The sequence below is a fragment of the Triticum dicoccoides genome, chromosome 1B, assembly GCF_002162155.2.
Source record: "Triticum dicoccoides isolate Atlit2015 ecotype Zavitan chromosome 1B, WEW_v2.0, whole genome shotgun sequence".
Taxonomy (NCBI): domain Eukaryota; kingdom Viridiplantae; phylum Streptophyta; class Magnoliopsida; order Poales; family Poaceae; genus Triticum; species Triticum dicoccoides.
Genome location: NC_041381.1, coordinates 475,255,336 through 475,275,481, shown reverse-complemented (window position 1 = coordinate 475,275,481; position 20,146 = coordinate 475,255,336). Strand labels below are relative to the sequence as shown.

Genomic DNA, 20,146 nt, shown 5'->3' with positions numbered 1-20,146 from the left:
CGCTCTTGAATCATCGGGGCCAGGGTGTCAAATGAGCTATCGAGAGATCTCAATAGTGTCTTGACGATTTCATGCTTGGTGATCTCAGTGGCGCCGAGTGCATGAACCTCATTGGTGATGTCAAAGAGGCGATCAAATGTGAGCTGGACATTCTCATTGTCATTTCTCTTGAAGCGGTTGAAGAGATTGTGAAGAACACCGATCCTTGAATCTCTCTGTGTTGAGACGCCTTCATTGACCTTGGAGAGCCAGTCCCAGACCAGCTTTGACGTTTCCAGAGCACTCACACGACCATACTGCCCCTTGGTCAGATGACCACATATAATGTTCTTGGCAGTTGAGTCCAGTTGCACGAACTTCTTGACATCAGCAGGAGTGACACCTTCACCAGTCTTGGGAACGCCGTTCTTGACGACATACCAGAGATCAACATCAATGGCTTCAAGATACATGCGCATCTTATTCTTCCAGTAGGGGTAATCAGTGCCATCGAAGACAGGGCACGCAATAGAGACTTTGATTATCCCTGCATTCGACATAGCTAAACTCCATGTGGTTAAACCGAATCACACAGAACAAGGGAGCACCTTGCTCTGATACCAATTGAAAGTGCTAGTATTCGACTAGAGGGGGGGTGAATAGGCGATTTTTATGAAAGTCTTCAAAGCAAGGGTGTTTTGAAGACAAACAATAGAATTGAACCTATTGATATGCAGCGGAAGGTAGACTACACTAGACAAGCCATAGTCAAGTAAGCAATGTAATGAAAGCACGAAGACTATGAGCAGCTAGGTAGTATGGATCAGGATGGAAGATAGTATGAAGCCAAACAGACAATTGTCTTCACTCAGTGAAGTCAAACAGATAAGGCAAGCAGTTAGAGACTTCACGAAGACAAATTGTAAGTAAACCAAGAGAGGTAGGATAGAACCAGTTGCTCGGAGAAGATAAGGATTTGTTCGACCAGTTCCACTTGTTGTGACAACTGTACGTCTGGTTAGGGAGGCTGAGATTTAACTCAGAAGACCGCATCTTCACCTTATTCCCCTTGAGCTAAGAACACTTAGTCCTCGCCCAATCACTCTGGTAAGTCTTCAAGGGAGACTTCCAAACCTTCACAGACTTCGTTCACCGGCAGTCCACAATGACTCTTGGATGCTCAGAATGCGACACCTAACCGGCTGGAGGATTCACAGCCCTCAAGTGTAATAAGTCTTCAGAGCACACAGACAGAAAGACTTCAGTGATGCCTAACACTCTTTTGGCTCTGGGTGTTTTGGACTTTGTCCTTGCAAGGATTCTCTCTCTCTCAAAGCTTCGGAGGTGGGTTGTTCTCAAACGACAAAAGCTGTGCACTAACTCTGAGCAGCCACCAATTTATGGTGTAGGGGGTGGGCTATTTATAGCCAGAAGGCAACCCGACCTGATATGTCTGAAATGACCCTGGGTCACTAAGGAACTGACACGTGTCCAACAGTCAGATTTCAAACACACGCGGCAGCTTGACTTGGGCTACAAGTAAAGTTGACTCATCCAGCTCCGGATAAGATTTGCTCTCATTATCTTCGCTCGAAGACACATGATTTGGTTGAGCATCACATAAGTCACTCTGACTTTGTTCACTTGGACCCCACTTAACAGTACGGTGGTTCCTATGACTCAACAAAGAAGAAAAGGAAACTACGAAACAACCATATCTTCGCACTCCATAGTCTTCACGCGATGTCTTCTCATGTCATAGTCTTCAATGTGAATGTCTTCACAGACCACCATTGTCTTCAATGTCTTCACACATTTTTAGGGGTCATCTCTGGTAGGTAAACCGAATCAATATGGGACTACTACCTGTGTTATCCTGCAATTCTCACAAACACATTAGTCCCTCAACCAAGTTTGTCGTCAATACTCCAAAACCAACTAGGGGTGGCACTAGATGCACTTACACCCCAGCATGCTACTTGGATACAAACGACGTGGAGGCCCTCTTCTCCCTCGAAGGCCCTTAGGAGGCGAGTACTCCAGCATCCTTTATAGGAGTAATGTGGAGAAGGTTTATCTTGTATGCTCAAGAACTATGATAAGGGTTGGATAGACACAGGTATTCGTGTTAGCACTCATGCTCCATGGGTATCCCACTTGTTATTTGCTGACTATTGCTTGGTGTTTATGAAAGCGGATAGGAGGAGTGCAAGACGACTAAATGATATTTTGAACAATTATAGTCTTAGTTCTGGAAAGAGGATGAATAACATAAGAGCTCAATTTTCTTTAGCCCGAACTGTGGGGCTTCGGCCATGAGAGGAGTTAAGACAGTCTTAAATATCCAGAGGGAGGCATTGTCTGAGAAGTACCTTGGCCTACCGGCTGAGGTGGGAAGGTCAACAGAACAACAATTTGGGCATATTCATGAAAGGTCATGGTCTGGGGGTGCAAGGTGGTGTGAGACTTATGTCCTGTGCAATGAAAGAGGTTATCCTTAAAACAGTGGTTCAAGCACTTCCACCCAATTCTATGAATTGATTTAAACTCACAAAGGTGTTGGGGAACGCAGTAATTTCAAAAAAATTCCTACGATCACGCAAGATCTATCTAGGTGATGCATAGCAAGGGGGGGAGTGTGTCCATGTACCCTCGTAGACCGAAAGCGGAAGCGTTATGTAACACGGTTGATGTAGTCAAACGTCTTTGCGATCCAACCGATCAAGTACCGAACGCACGGCACCTCCGCGATCTGCACACGTTCAGCTAGGTGACGTCCCTCGAACTCTAGATCAAGCTAAGGCCGAGGGAGAGTTCCGTCAGCACGACGGCATGGTGACGGTGATGATGAAGTTACCGGCACATGGCTTCACCTAAGCACTACGACGATATGACCGAGGTGGAAAACTGTGGAGGGGGGCACCGCACATGGCTAAAAGATCAACTTGTGTGTCTATGGGGTGCCCCCCTCCCCCGTATATGAAGGAGGAGAGGGAAAGCCGACCGGCCCTCCTTGGCGCGCCCCCAAGAGGGGAATCCTACTAGGACTCCAAGTCCTAGTAGGTTTCCACCAAAAGGGAGAGAGGGGGAAGGAAGGACATGGAGAGGGATAAGGAAAGGGGGGCGCCGCCCCCCCCCCTTCCTTGTCCTATTCAGACTCAGGGGGGAGGGGGCGTCCTTCCCTAGCGCCCCTCTCTCTCTCCACTAAGGCCCATCGAGGCCCAATAGTTCCCCCTGGGGGTTCCGATAACCCTCCGACACTCCGGTTTTCTCTGAAACTTCTCCGAAACACTTCCGGTGTTCGAATATAGTCGTCCAATATATCAATCTTTATGTCTCGACCATTTCGAGACTCCTCGTCATGCCCGTGATCACATCCGGGACTCTGAACAACCTTTGTAAATCATATCACATAAACTCATAATACCAATCGTCATCAAACGTTAAGCGTGCGGACCCAACGGGTTCGAGAACTATGTAGACATGACCGAGACTCATCTCCGGTCAATAACCAATAGCGGAACCTGGATGCTCATATTGGTTCCTACATATTCTACGAAGATCTTGTCGGTCAAACCGCATAACAACATACGTTGTTCCTTTTGTCATCGGTATGTTACTTGCCCGAGATTCGATCGTCGGTATCATCATACCTAGTTCAATCTTGTTACTGGCAAGTCTCTTTACTCGTTCAGTAATACTTCATCCCACAACTAACTCATTAGACACAATGCTTGCAAGGCTTATAGTGATGAGTATTACCGAGAGGGCCCAAAGATACCTCTCCGAAACACGGAGTGACAAATCCTAATCTCGGTCTATGCCAACCCAACAAATACCTTTGAAGACACCTACAGAGCACCTTTATAATCACCCTTTTATGTTGTGAGGTTTTTTAGCACACAAAGTGTTCCTCCGGTATTCGGGAGTTGCATAATCTCATAGTCTAAGGAACGTGTATAAGTCATGAAGAAAGCAGTAGCAATGAAACTGACACAATCATAATGCTAAGATAACGGATGGGTCATGTCCATCACATCATTCTCCTTATGATGTGATCCCGTTCATCAAATGACAACACATGTCTATGGTTAGGAAACATAACCATCTTTGATTAACGAGCTAGTCAAGTAGAGGCATACTAGGGACTATATGTTTTGTCTATGTATTCACACGTACTAAGTTTCCGGTAATACAATTCTAGCATGAATAATAAACATTTATCATGAATTAAGAAAATAAATAATAATTTTATTATTGCATCTAGGGCATATTTCTTTCAGTCTCCCACTTGCACTAGAGTCAATAATCTAGATTACATAGTAATGATTCTAACACCCATGGAGCTTTGGTGTTGATCATGTTTTGCTCGTGGAAGAGGCTTAGTTAACGGGTCTGCAACATTCAGATTCGTGTGTATCTTGCAAATCTCTATGTCCCCTTCCGACACATCATGACGGATGGAATTGAAGCGTCTCTTGATGTGCTTGGTTTTCTTGTGAAATCTAGATTCCTTTGCCAAGGCAATTGCACCAGCATTGTCACACAAGATTTTCATTGGACATGATGCACTAGGTATGACACCTAGATCAGATATGAACTCCTTCATCCAAACTCCTTCATTTGCTGCTTCCGAAGCAGCAATATACTCCGCTTCACACGTAGATCCCGCCACGACGCTTTGCTTGGAACTGCACCAACTGACAGCTCCTCCATTCAATAAAAATATGTATCCGGTTTGCGACTTAGAGTCATCCGGATCAGTATTAAAGCTTGCATCGACGTAACCGTTTACAACGAGCTCTTTTTCACCTCCATAAATGAGAAACATATCCTTAGTCCGTTTCAGGTATTTCAGGATGTTCTTGACCGTTGTCCAGTGCTCCACTCCGGGATTACTATTGGTACCTCCCTGTTATGCTTATAGCAAGGCACACATCAGGTCTGGCACACATCATTGCATCCATGATAGAACCTATGGCTGAAGCATAGGGAATGACTTTCATTTTCTCTCTATCTTCTACAATGGTCGGGCATTGAGTCGGACTCAACTTCACACCTTGTAACACAGGCAAGAACCCTTTCTTTGACTGATCCATTTTGAACTTCTTCAAAACTTTATCAAGGTATGTGCTTTGTGAAAGTCCAATTACGCATCTTGATCTATCTCTATAGATCTTGATGCCCAATATGTAAGCAGCTTCTCCGAGGTCTTTCATAGAAAAACTCTTATTTAGGTATCCCTTTATGCTATCCAAAAATTCTATATCATTTCCAATCAACAATATGCCATCTACATATAATATTAGAAATGCTACAGAGCTCCCACTCACTTTTTTGTAAATACAGGCTTCTCCAAAAGTCTGTATAAAACCATATGCTTTGATCACACTATCAAAGCGTTTATTCCAACTCCGAGAGGCTTGCACCAGTCCATAAATGGATCGCTAGAGCTTGCACACTTTGTTAGCACCCTTTGGATCGACAAAACCTTCTGGTTGCATCATATACAACTCTTCTTCCAGAAATCCATTCAGGAATGCAATTTTGACATCCATTTGCCAAATTTCATAATCATAAAATGCAGCAATTGCTAACATGAATTGGACAGACTTAAGCATCACTACGGGTGAGAAAGTCTCATCGTAGTCAACTCCTTGAACTTGTCGAAAACCATTCGTGACAAGTCGAGCTTTGTCAATAGTAACATTACCGTCTGCGTCGGTCTTCTTCTTAAAGATCCATTTATTTTCTATGGCTTGCCGATCATCGGGTAAGTCCACCAAAGTCCACACTTTGTTCTCATACATGGATCCCATCTCAGATTTCATGGCCTCAAGCCATTTCGCAGAATCTGGGCTCATCATCGCTTCCTCATAGTTCGTAGGTTCATCATAGTCTAGTAACATGACTTCCAGAACAGGATTACCGTACCACTCTGGTGCGGATCTTACTCTGGAAGACCTACGAGGTTCGGTAGTAACTTGAGCTGAAGCTTCATGATCATCATCATTAGCTTCCTCACTAATTGGTGTAGGAATCATGGGAACTGATTTCTGTGATGAACTACTTTCCAATAAGGGAGAAGGTACAATTACCTCATCAAGTTCTATTTTCCTCCCACTCACTTCTTTCGAGAGAAACTCCTTCTCTAGAAAGGATCCATTCTTAGCAACAAAGATTTTGCCTTCGGATCTGTTATAGAAGGTGTACCCAACAGTTTCCTTTGGGTATCCTATGAATAGGCACTTCTTCGATTTAGGTTCGAGCTTATCAGGTTGAAGCTTTTTCACATAAGCATCGCAGCCCCAAACTTTAAGAAACGACAACTTTGGTTTCTTGCCAAACCATAGTTCATAAGGCGTCGTCTCAACGGATTTTGATGGTGCCATATTTAAAGTGAATGCAACCGTCTCTAAAGCATAACCCCAAAATGATAGCGGTAAATCAGTAAGAGACATCATAGATCGCACCATATCTAATAAAGTACGGTTACGATGTTCGGACACACCATTTCGCTGTGATGTTCCAGGTGGCGTTAATTGTGAAACTGTCCCATGTTGTTTCAAATGAAGACCAAATTCATAACTCAAATATTCTCCTCCACGACCAGATCATAGAAACTTTATTTTCTTGTTACGATGATTTTCCACTTCACTCTAAAATTCTTTGAACTTTTCAAATGTTTCAGACTTATGTTTCATTAAGTAGATATAACCATATCTGCTCAAATCATCTGTGAAGGTAAGAAAATAACGATACCCACCACGAGCCTCAACGCTCATTGGACCGCATACATCAGTATGTATTATTTCCAATAAGTCAGTAGCTCGTTCCATTGTTCCGAAGAACAGAGTTTTAGTCATCTTGTCCATAAGGTACGGTTCGCAAGCACCAAGTGATTCATAATCAAGTGATTCCAAAAGTCCATCAGCATGGAGTTTCTTCGTGTGTTTTACACCGATATGACCCAAACGGCAGTGCCACAAATAAGTTGCACTATCATTATCAACTTTGCATCTTTTGGTTTCAATATTATGAATATGTGTATCACCACTATCGAGATTCAACAAAAATAGACCACTTAGCAAGGGTGCATGACCATAAAAGATATTACTCATATAAATAGAACAACCATTATTCTCTGATTTAAATGAATAACCGTCTCACATCAAGCAAGATCCAGATATAATGCTCATGCTCAACACTGGCACCAAATGACAATTATTCAGGTCTAAAACTAATCCTGATGGTAGATGTAGAGGTAGCATGCCAACGGCGATCACATCGACCTTGGAACCATTTCCTATGTGCATCGTCACCTTGTCCTTAGCCAATCTTCGTTTAATCCGTAGCCCCTATTTCGAGTTGCAAATATGAGCAACAGAACCAGTATCAAATACCCAGCCGCTACTACGAGCATTAGTAAGGTACACATCAATAACATGTATATCAAATATACCTTTCACTTTGCCATCCTTCTTATCCGCCAAATACTTGGGGCAGTTCTGCTTCCCGTGACCAGTCCCTTTGTAGTAGAAGCACTCAGTTTCAGGCTTAGGTCCAGACTTGGGTTTCTTCTCTTGAGCAGCAACCTTTTTGTCGTTCTTCTTGAAGTTCCCCTTCTTCCCTTTGCCCTTTTTCTTGAAACTAGTGGTCTTGTTGACCATCAACACTTGATGCTCCTTTTTGATTTCTACCTCCGCAGCCTTTAGCATCGCGAAGAGATTGGGAATAGTCTTGTTCATCCCTTGCATATTATAGTTCATCATGAAGCCTTTATAGCTTGGTGGCAGTGATTGAAGAACTCTATCAATGACACTATCAACTGGAAGATCAACTCCCAGCTGAGTCAAGTGGTTATGGTACCCAGACATTCTGAGTATGTGTTCACTGACAGAACTATTCTCCTCCATTTCGCAGCTGTAGAACTTGTTGGAGACTTCATATCGCTCAACTCGGGCATTTGTTTGAAATATTAACTTCAACTCTTGGAACATCTCATATGCTCCATGACGTTCAAAACATCTTTGAAGTCCCGATTCTAAGCCGTAAAGCATGACACACTAAACTATCGAGTAGTCATCAGCTTTGCTCTGCCAGACGTTCTTAACGTCATCAGTAGCATCTGCAGCAGGCCTGGCACCTAGCGGTGCTTCCAGGATGTAATTCTTCTGTGCAGCAATGAGGATAATCCTCAAGTTACGGATCTAGTCCGTGTAGTTGCTGCCATCATCTTTCAACTTAGCTTTCTCTAGGAACTCATTAAAATTCAAAGGAACGGTAGCACGTGTCATTGATCTACAATAACATAGACATGCAAAATAACTGTCAGGACTAAGTTCATGATAAATTAAAGTTCAATTAATCATATTACTTAAGAACTCCCACTTAGATAGACATCCCTCTAATCATCTAAGTGATCACGTGATCCAAATCAACTAAACCATGTCTGATCATCACGTGAGATGGAGTAGTTTTCAATGGTGAACATCACTATGTTGATCATATCTACTATATGATTCATGTTCGACCTTTCTGTCTCGGTGTTTCGACGCCATATCTGCATATGCTAGGCTCGTCAAGTTTAACCCGAGTATTCTGCGTGTGCAAAAATTGGCTTGCACCCGTTGTATGTGAACGTAGAGCTTATCACACCCGATCATCACGTGGTGTCTCGGCATGACGAACTGTAGCAACGGTGCAGACTCAGGGAGAACACTTGTACCTTGAAATTTAGTAAGGGATCATCTTATAATGCTATGGTCGTATTAAGCAAAATAAGATGCATAAAAGATAAACATCACATGCAATTAAAATATGTGATATGATATGGCCATCATCATCTTGTGCTCATGATCTCCATCACCGAAGCATCGTCATGATCTCCATCGTCACTGGCGCGACACCTTGATCTCCATCGAAGCATCATTGTGGTCTCGCCAACTATTGTTACTACGACTATCGCTACTTCTTAGTGATAAAGTAAAACAATTACATGGCGATTGCATTGCATACAATAAAGCAACAACCATATGGCTCCTGCCAGTTGCCGATAACTTTGTTACAAAACATGATCATCTCATACAACAATTTATATCACATCATGCCTTGACCATATCACATCACAGCAAGCCCTGCAAAAACAAGTTAGACGTCCTCTACTTTGTTGTTGCAAGTTTTACGTGGCTGCTACGGGCTTCTAGCAAGAACCGTTCTTATCTACGCATCAAAACCACAACGATTTTTCATCAAGTGTGCTGTTTTAACCTTCAACGAGGACCGGGCGTAGCCACAATTGATTCAACTAAAGTTGGAGAAACAGACACCTGCCAGCCACCTTTGTGCAAAAGCACCTCGGTAGAACCAGTCTCATGAACGCGGTCATGTAATGTTGGTCCAGGCCGCTTCATCCAACAATACCGCCGAATCAAAGTATGACATGCTGGTAAGCAATATGACTATTATCGCCCACAACTCTTTGTGTTCTACTCGTGCATATAACATCTACGCATAGGCCTGGCCCGGATGCCACTGTTGGGGAACGCAGTATATTTCAGAAAAATTCCTACGATCACGCAAGATCTATCTAGGTGATGCATAACAACGGGGGGGGGGGGAGTGGGTCCATGTACCCTCGTAGACTGAAAGCGGTAGTGTTACGTAACGCGGTTGATGTAGTCGGTCTTCGCGATCCAACAGATCAAGTACCGAACGCACGACACCTCCACGATCTGCACACGTTCAGCTCGGTGATGTCCCTCAAACTCTAGATCCAGCTGAGGCCGAGGGAGAGTTCCATCAGCACGATGGCGTGGTGACGGTGATGATGAAGTTACCAGCGCAGGGCTTCGCCTAAGCACTATGACGATATGACCGAGGAGGGAAACTGTGGAGGGGGCACCGCACATGGCTAAAAGATCAACTTGTGTGTTTATGGGGTGTCCCCCTCCCCCGTATATAAAGGAGGAGAGGGGAGGCCGCCGGCCCTCCTTGGCGCGCCCCCAAGAGGGGAATCCTACTAGGACTCCAAGTCCTAGTAGGTTTCCACCAAAAGGGAGAGAGGGGGAAGGAAGGAGAGGGAGAGGGAGAAGGAAAGGCCCCCCTTCCTTGTCCTATTCGGACTCAGGGGGAGGGGCACGCGGCCTTCCCTGGCGCCTCTCTCTCTCTCCACTAAGGCCCATCGAGGCCCAATAGTTCCCCCGAGGGTTCCGATAACCCTCCGGCACTCCAATTTTATCCGAATCTTCTCCAGAACACTTCCGGTGTCCGAATATAGTCTTCCAATATATCAATATTTATGTCTCGACCGTTTCGAGACTTCTTGTCATGTCCGTGATCACATCCGGGACTCCGAACAACCATCGGTACATCATATCACATAAACTCATAATACCAATCGTCATCGAATGTTAAGCGTGCGGACCCTACGGGTTCGAGAACTATGTAGACATGACCGAGACTCATTTTTGGTCAATAAACAATGGCGGAACCTGGATTCTCATATTGGTTCCTACATATTCTACGAAGATCTTTATCGGTCAAACCACATAACAACATACGTTGTTCCTTTTGTCATCGTTATGTTACTTGCCCGAGATTCGATCGTTGGTATCATCATACCTAGTTCAATATCGTTACCAGCAAGTCTCTTTACTTGTTCCGTAATACTTCATCCCGCAACTAACTCATTAGTTACAAAATTCTTGCAAGGCTTATAGTGATGAGTATTACCGAGAGGGCCCAGAGATACCTCTCCGAAACACGGAGTGACAAATCCTAATCTCGGTCTATGACAACCCAACAAATACCTTCAGAGACACCTATAGAGCACCTTTATAATCACCCTTTTACTTGTGATGTTTGGTAGCACACAAAGTGTTCCTCCGGTATACGGGAGTTACATAATCTCATAGTCTGAGGAACTTGTATAGAACAAAGTCCATTTTACTACCCTGAAAAAAGTTCGTGGTTCACATAACCCCCTGATCTTTTTTTCGGTTCCCTTACCCCCTAAACAATCCCAAACCGGGCAGAAACCATCCCTAGCTGGTTTTGCCTATATCGGATGCTGATGTGGACACAATCAAAGGCGGTATTTGGCCCGTGGGTGGGGCCCTCTCAGCTAGACACTCTCACTGACTATTGGGCCCGGTCAAATATGACACATGGGGCCCACATCTCAGAGATTAACAAGGGACTAGTTTAGCCCTAATTGCATCATTAACAGAAGGGGACCCACATGTCAATGTCTCAGACTAACCCTAGTGATGAAGGGGACCCACATGTCAATGTCTCAGATTAACAGAAGGGGACCTAAACTAATGATGCCACATCAGCGTGGTCCTGCTCCGAGGTCGCCGGCGTGGAGGGCTTCAACGGCGGCGCATCGGCGCGGTCGTGCTCAGGCGCAGCCGTGCGCAGAGGAGGCCGGGGCGACGGTCAAGGCGGCTGCGGAGGTCGTGGACTCCCATTGACCAGAGGCGGCCGGCCAGGGGTGTGTGGATGCGGTAGCAAGGGCCGGCCATGGACGTGGAGGTGGCGGTGCTACAGCGATGCAGGCGGCCCGGGGAGGCGAGGGACGACCAGATCTGAGGGTGGCGCCCCCATCTGATCTGGTTCCGGCCGGATTCGGACTCCGGCAGCGGTGTGAAGATGGTACGGCGACGAGCTTGTGGCGGCGGAGTGACCTGTACCTGAGAGAGAGATACGAGGGAAGAGAGAGGGAGAGGAAAGAGAAGGGAGGAAGGAGAAGCGGGGCGCTCGGGGTAGCGCCTTGGAACTCCGGCAATCACCGGCGTCGGTCGGAGGCGGGGCAAGGTTCGGGTGCGAGGGAGCGATGCTCGGGGAGGTAGGCGACAACAAAACGCGGTCCACCTGATGGAGGCCCACCCACGGGTCAAAACCACCATTTGACTGTTGCCACATCAGCGCCAAGATGAGTCAAAACCATCCAGGGATTTATTTTGCCCGGTATAGGATTGTTTAGGGGGTGAAAGGAACCGAAATAAAGATCAGGGAGTTGTGTGAACCACCAACTTTTTTCAGGGTAGTAAAATGGACTTTTTCACTTGTATAAGTCATGAAGAAAACAGTAGCAATGAAATTGACACGATAATAATGCTAAGCTAACAGATGGGTCATGTCCATCACATCATTCTCCTAATGATGTGATCCCGTTCATCAAATTACAACACATGTCTATGGTTAGGAAACATAACCAACTTTGATTAACGAGCTAGTCAAGTAGAGGCATACTAGGGACTATACGTTTTGTCTATGTATTCATACATGTACTAAGTTTTCGGTTAATACAATTCTAGCATCAATAATAAACATTTATCATGAATTAAGGAAACAAATAATAACTTTATTATCGCCTCTAGGGCATATTTCCTTCAAAAGGTTTGTGCAAGAAATTAATGGCATACATATCCAAATACCGATGGACTAGATCATTGAGTTGGAAATGTATGCATTGGAAGTCATGCGAGAATATGGTTGTTCCAAAGTCTAAGGTGGGTTGGGCTTTCGGATCTAGAACTATTCAATGATGTTATGCTAGCTAAGGGCATCTCCAATGGTTGTAAGACAGTTGTTGGTAGACTTTGCCACATAGGATTTTTGATGATGTGTCATACAATAAATGAGAGAAGAGAGGAAGGTTGTATGTACATGAACCAACACCCCTTGCACAAGCTCCAATGTAGAATGAGAGAGCACCTTATTTATTATCTCACATCCTATTGGGCAAACTAGATACAATCCATTGGATTGTTGTATTTTAAGGTGTTAGTTGATGACATGACATATTTTATCAACAAGCTAACATACAAGTTGTTGGAGATGCCCTAAGTAGGCATTGCAACTGTTGGAAAACCCGCAAATCTTATGTCTGCATGTATAGAAGTGGCGCTATTACCCACATGGGGAGTTCCAATCGGTTGGTAGCCCATCGGTCATTCACCAACGTGGTGAACTATCATCAGGGCAAGAAACATGCTTCAGAAAGGTCTTGTCAGGCGAATTGGGAACGACATGAAAGAAAAAGTATCTGGATTGTCAGGACTAACACCATGAAACCAATGAGAATGCTTAAGGAAAATTTAGTTTAACTTGTGTCTGATTTGATCCATGAAGAAATAGGACAATGGAACCTTGAACGTATAAGGAGATTTCCTTGTGCCTGATGCAGATGCTATCCACAATATGCCGAGACCAAGAAGGCCCAAGGGGGATATATGGGCATGGGCGTGGGAGAAGAATGGCATCTTTTCAGTACGATTGACTCACAGAGAAGTCATGGGCGCTCGTATGAAAGGAAAGTTTTCAGTGGGCAACTCATGTGATGATACTGCTGTTTGGAAACCCCTATGGAAACTAACGACATGTTTGGTTTAGTCGATTTGGCACAGTTTTTCTATTTCCTATGCTTTCCAAAATAATAGATGGCGTTTGGTTTGAGTAATACGTCTTCCATAATAGTGTATTGCATTTGGTTCGAGTACTACCTCTTCCGTAATAGTGTATTTTGATACGCCGCTTCACAGAGTCGAAAATAGCCGAACGACAGCTGATTAGGAAACATGACCAAACCTCACGAACCAATCAAAGCTCGTATCTGGTAAAAGTAGATCGAAAGCAGTGCTTCCTGATAACGAGACCCGCTACATTACTTGAGCAGTAACCAAACACATCGTAAACGTCTTACCAAAGATCAGAGTCTTATGGTGGAGGGTGGTCCATAATATGCTACCATGCTTTGAAGAATTAAACTGGCGACATATTAAGACCGAGGCTATCCGCCTGATGTGTGGTCATGAGCGGGAGAGTATTTATCGTAGCCTATTTGTCATGTGATCATGCGAGGCGTTTTTGGGAGGCTGTCCTGGTTTAATTCAACATCAAAAGCGTCCAAACTACACTTGCAACATGGTCAAAAGATATGCTGTATGCGAAGATGATCCCCAAGCATGACGAGGCAATCATGATCATGGTAACATGGGTAATTTGGTATTCGAAAAATAAGTTCACGCATGGTGAAGAGCAGTAGCAGCTGCACAAATCGATGATCAACGTTGATGATATTGCGAGTACCCTCGAGGTACCGACACATGAAATAACACAAGAAGGTGTGGTGCAGGTGAAGTGGGAACCGCCGGAAGCTGGCTGGGTCAAGATCAAAACCGATGGAGCAATCGATGTAGGGCGATGACGAAGGGAATTCACTTTATCGACAGAGACTACTCTGGGACCTTTGTGGCAGCGACATGAGCGAGATATGATGGTATTCTAGTTTGTAGCCCCTCTCGCTATTGAGATACTTGCATGCCGATGTAGTGCTATTTGCACGCAATAAAGAAATATTAAAGGTACGCATGAAGAGTGGTTGTCAGGAGGTGCATGGAGACTGGTTGTCAGGAGGTCTGTACACTCTAGAATGATGGTTTAGAACGTTTTGGTGCCTATCAAGTGCTCCATGAAATTAGAGATAGTTTCTTATTTCCAGGGTTTAACCTTTTACACGTTCGTAGGCAAATGAATGAGGCAGCTCATCGCATTGCGAGAGAAGTTTTACACAACTATGATGTAATCCCTGACATTCTAAATTGTGTGTTGTAATCTAAGCCTTCGCCGATTGAATAAAGCGGAGTGTATATTCATAAAAAAGAAAAAAAAAAGGATGTTCAAGAGAAAAAGAGAAAAAAGAAAGAAGGAGTGTAGGAGCAAGAGCAACCGAGGGAAGCCAGCGACTCGGGGTTCGCGGAGAGTCGCGGTGTCCAGCGACCGAACGACCGCTCCGTAGCTGTAATCGAGTCTGCATCGTTGCACGTTAGGCTTTCCCAAACCTCCCGTCCCGTCCCAGCGGATTGCGGCCGCGCGACGAGGCGGAGGCTCGTTCGTCGGCCACCACGGCCATGTCCTCCTCCCTCGCGCTCTCGCTCCCACCCCGGTGCGCGCTCCCCCTCCCGCCACCTCGCCTCGCATCCAAGCACCCATCTCTCCGCGCCAACCAGTGCCACCTCCTCGTCCGCACGCCCCAGCGCCCGCTCCCCCCGCCTCGCCGCCTCCTCCTCGCCCGCAGGGCTTCGTCGTCCACCGCATCCCTCGCCGAGCCGGCGCGTGAGGGTGGCGCGGGCGGGAAGAAGGCGCCCGGGTTCCGGAACAGGTTCCTGGACCTGGCGCGGCTTGGGGCCGTGGCGGAAGGCGCGGCGGAGGCCTTCTTCCGCAGCGAAATCCGGCGGCGGCTTGCCGTCACGGCCGTGCTCATCGTGCTCAGCCGCGTCGGCTACTTCGTCCCGCTTCCCGGGTTCGACCGCCGCCTCATCCCCGACTCGTATCTCAGCTTCGCCCCGCTCCCTGCAGGTACTACTGTCCCCCGGTTTATTCGGTCATGCTAGCTGTACTGCATGTGCTGAAGCGTGTAGGCATGCCACGGAATTTTAGTAAACATCTTAAATTGCAGTTTGCAATGCGCCTTCATCTATGCAGATGACCTCGTTGATTTTGCTTCTGAACTGAAGCTGTCATTTTTCCAGCTGGGAATCAGTCATCAGATATCAGCATCGATTGTGATGCAGGTTAGATTTAGATATTCTCTTCCTCTGTCCTGTCATGTGCTTCTCTTTTCCGATAGCAATACTCCAATGTCATTAGCCACAGCAGAAATCTCATATGTATCGTTTCTTTTTGCCTTCTCAGTTCTCACTATTGCCGTTACACTGTTGTTTGAATTTACATTCATGCATCCCCATCAATTACCGTTTCATCAGAGCTGGTTTGTTTTGCTAGTTCAAGACTTAGAACCTGACATATTATGTGGTTCAACTAGGTTCAGATCCCATTAACGGATTAACCCCACTTTAAGGTCCAAGTGGGAGTGGGCCTCCAGCAGTGCCCGCATGAACCATCCCACATAAGATGGTACACGGATGCCTGCAGGTTAGCACACAACAGATGTGGAACTTGTGGGTCATCCCGCTCAGTCACAACTAAGCTCACTTCTCGCGTGGTCTGTGCGAACGGCCGCATCGATCAGCCTCTGCCATTGCATGCTGCAGCTTAGACAGTGAAGTCAAATCTGAACACAAGCGTGAACACATCAGTCTCTCTCCACTCTTGTTGTGACATCATCTGTTGATGATGTGCGCCACCGATTGATTCATGTTCATATGCAACATCTAGACTGGTCTTAACAAGTACTGAAATTGATTTATTGATACATGAGCGTTCCCATCAATTACCGTCGCTATCCGGACATAGTGAGCTTAACTATGCATATCTCTGTTTGTTAATCGATTAATTTCAGTTAGGAGAAAGTTACTGTGTGTCCAATCTAGCATACTAGCTGGAACACATAGCATACATACTAGACAGTGCCGCTTTGTGGGTTGCCGCAAATGCCCACATAACACATGCGGGACGGCGTGGGCAGAAGCGGGCAGCCGGCTGTTAGCCCCCCTTAAACCCTTAAACCCTGAAGGCCTGAACCCTCAGCCGAAGATAACTTGTGACATATGTTATGCAGTGGCAAAGAAGTTTATTGTCGCAACCAAAATGAACATGACCAAAGGATTTTATGCACCTGACTTCAACATGCCATGGACAATAACCAAATCCACACTTAAAATTCCAAACATAACAAAAGTTCAGGTTTTTGTATCTGTTAGGCTCCATTTCATCCATACAAAACATAGTTTCAAGTTTTTTTGCGTTTAGTACGTACCATTACAGCTGCACATAAGATAAGCTCGTGTAGCAGAGAGAAGCTGCCTATGTTTGGTTCTTTCCCAAGCTTGCCCTACCAAATATTTGGCTAGCCAAATTTTTTGTTAAGCTTTTGGTTGCCCATGAGTTGGTGTCAACATAGGCAAGAAAAATGAACTAGAGTGGGCAAAGAGCCATTGACACGGCAAAAAACTGGCAACCCTTCAAACAAAGAGGCCAAAATTAACATACCCTTAGCGCAATGGAGCAAGAAACGAGGTCTGTTGTCATACAACTGGTGGGTTTTGGTCTTAATTTTGTGCTGCCGAGGCCAAGCAGAGAATATCAGACCTGGATGTCATGCATGTATTGAAGCAACGGTGTGATAGCAGTAGGGACAAGTCTGAAAAGAAGAGCGTAAGATTGAGATTTAGGCTGTGGCTAGTGGCACAAGCAAGTTGTTCCTAGATCTTAGTTCTCCATTCACAGAAAACCAGAATCCTTATAAACAACCACTTTTTAGTTGTAACTATGACACTCAAGCCACTAAAAGTCTAATTGGGTAACTTCAGAGTGTCTTTTGACTATACTAGCTGAAGACAATTTTTATTCCAAGATATAACAACCCTTTATACTACTATTACAATAACAACTTGTGTCTATTTTAGGTTCTTTGCCATGTTCTTCCATCACTTGAAAAGATTCGCAAGGAAGGATTAGACGGGCATGAGAAGATCAAAAGCTATATGTGTGTTTAGTCGTCTATCTTTAACAGCGAGATTGAATTTCTCTTGGGAACTGTTCCATTTTGTATATCTTCATCTAGTCTGAGCTCCTCCATCTTGATGTTTAGATGGTGGCTATCATTGGGTTTTGCAATTGTGGCTGCTTGTACTGTGTCATGCTATTCACTGCAGTACTCCATATATGCAGCAAGTTACAGGTAAATTACCTTTTTTGCGTATATGATATGATACTTTGACTTCTGTTCTACTCGTATCTGGCAAGCTTGCTGAAGTGCTCCACCATTGACCACATCGTGCCTGTTCCTTTGATTTTTTTCCTTTTCTTTTGCCATACATCAATGGAAGATGGAGGCACTTTAAAATTAGAACTAGCGCAAATGTATGCTATTATCAGAGTTTGCATATAACTTATCATTTGATTTACGGCATGCCCTGACTCATTTGTACACTGACGAGACATTATAAGTTGTCCTAATTTGATTGAACTGGAGGGATGCTTTTCTGTTCTCTCTGTTACTCTATTTATTTTGCTTTCATCTGTGTCAGGGTTAAGCATGTCATATTAACAAGCTTTCTGCTTGTCCTTGGTGCAATGTCGACGACTTGGATCTGTGACACCATAACGGAATCTGGCTTTGGTAGTACTTTCATCTCTTTCATATTTTGTTTTAGCACCATTAGTTGCATGAGTTGACTCTTTTGTGTTATTATGTTGTACTATTCAACATTCTGTCATGTACATGCTGTACATGGAAGTCTTGAATGGTTATTCATAAGAGGCTGTTTTGAGTCACATTTTTCATATTACTAGTATAGTACTCCCTCCGTTCGCAAATGTAAGATGTTCTGGATATTTCACTACATACGGACTGAAATGAGCGAGCAAACACACTAAAACGTGTCTATATACATCCGATTCACAAAGAAGTTAGAATATCTTATATTTGTGAATGGAGGGAGTACATGTCTACGCATCATATCCTTAAGTTGTGACCATTTGATTGTTGTTTTTGTCTGAATGAGATATTTTTGTTCTGCATACTAAAAAAGGACAGACCCAGTGCATAGAAGCTCCCACACAAGGTGGGGTCTGGGGAGGGATTATAGGAACCTAGTCTTACCCCTGCAAAGTGCAATGCAGAGAGGCTGGTTCGAACCCAGGACCTCTTGGCACAAGTGGGGAGGACTTCACCACTGCGCCAGGCCTGCCCTCTATTTTTGTTCTGCATACTGTTTGCACCAAATAAACTGAACCTGTACTGTATAAGCTGAATAAATACATCCTTTTGGGCAGTCTATGTGCAACAGCAGCAGCAGTTTAGGCGTTGCAACCTGGCAGCTGCAGTCAGCATGTTATGTGGTCCTGCGGCCTTTGGCATGGTACCAATAATCCAATAGAATCAGCAAAAGCTAGTGCTGATGCTAGGTTGTTATGTTTGAGGTAAACACGTTCTAGATGGGAAATGATTGTATGCCATCTGTTACCTAGTACTAGCATGTTCAATTAGATTGATTGCTAGGTATCCTCCTATTTAGGGATGAGAAGGCCCGCAAGTTGGATGTAGTAAGAATTATCAATGAGACTCAGTCCTCAAATATCTCTCTCTAATCTAGTTTCTCTCCACCCTAGCGTGGGTACTTTCTCCTGTAATCGCTGTTCTTCAAACCTTCGCAGTCGATCTACTTTCTATGATGTTTATCCCTAACAGTATGTCTAATGGAAAAAAAAATGCATGCTCATGTTGTGGAAGAGCTTCCCGATTTGGTCATTTTTTATATGGGAGCGTCTGTTCATGACAGAAATAATTCCACACTTCGTTTCATTTTTCCTAACTGATTTGAGTCCCAACCAATGTGACTGCTGCTACTACTGTTGCTGAGAAAAATAAAATAGTGATTTTGAATTGGGGCTTTCACTCTGTTCTAGTTCATCCGCTGATTACTAAACTGTGCAATGAGAAGGATTTCGCTATATATGAAAATCAATGAGTAGGATTTCCTACTGCATGGACTTGAAAAATAGCATATGCAAAATCATTTCTATAAATGTTTATGTGGATGTAGTGAGGTAAACTTTACCATGTTTATTATCATCAATAGCAGTGCATATCTTGTTATTGGCTAGCAATTTCATGCTTACTGCTTCTTGTGTATTTTGCCGCTCAGGGCATGGCTCATCTTTGATTATCTGTGTTGGAATATTGACTGGTTACACAAATACACTACACAAGATGCTAACTCAATTTTCAGGTAATCCCTCCTTACTAATTGTTTGTATGTTTTATTTATTAATTGAGTCTTCCACGCAAGTTAAACCTTAGAGACGGTGATTTGTATATTGCTAGACTGTATTTGTTACTTTTACATGCCCTATTTTCTTGCTTATTTCGGGGCTGCCTTTCATACTGGCAACAAAAAATCATGGTTGAAATCTTAAATTCTAATACTCCTTGGTAGATCAAATTATCATGATGCATACCAAGCACGTTAAACAAGGGCGTCCTGATGCCCCTCCCGCTCCCCTAGCTCCCCTCTCCACCAACCCCGCCGCCGTCGACTCCACGCCGGTAGCCCCCCTCCCTTGCTCTGCCATGGCCCCCCACCCCCCCTCGCCCACCCGCTCCCTCTCCGGCGAGCGCGTCTCCTCCGGCGACAGCCGCTGGTCTGATTCCGGCTCGGACAGCGCGGCTCCCCCTCGTTCCTACCGCGACGTC

The 20,146-nt window shown here is 44.7% G+C and overlaps 1 protein-coding gene across 1 annotated transcript in view; it reads left to right on the top strand.

Annotated features, from left to right (window-relative positions):
• The first annotated feature begins 14,813 nt into the window (after window positions 1–14,813).
• LOC119342208 (preprotein translocase subunit SCY2, chloroplastic-like) overlaps window positions 14,814–20,146 on the top strand; it is an 18,208-nt gene continuing 12,875 nt past the window's right edge. The window contains exons 1-6 of the mRNA XM_037614061.1: window positions 14,814–15,345; window positions 15,472–15,560; window positions 17,355–17,434; window positions 17,540–17,629; window positions 17,979–18,070; window positions 19,599–19,682. Coding sequence (XP_037469958.1) covers window positions 14,898–15,345; window positions 15,472–15,560; window positions 17,355–17,434; window positions 17,540–17,629; window positions 17,979–18,070; window positions 19,599–19,682 — 883 coding nt within the window. The 5' untranslated portion in view covers window positions 14,814–14,897. The remainder of the gene's footprint in view (window positions 15,346–15,471; window positions 15,561–17,354; window positions 17,435–17,539; window positions 17,630–17,978; window positions 18,071–19,598; window positions 19,683–20,146) is intronic.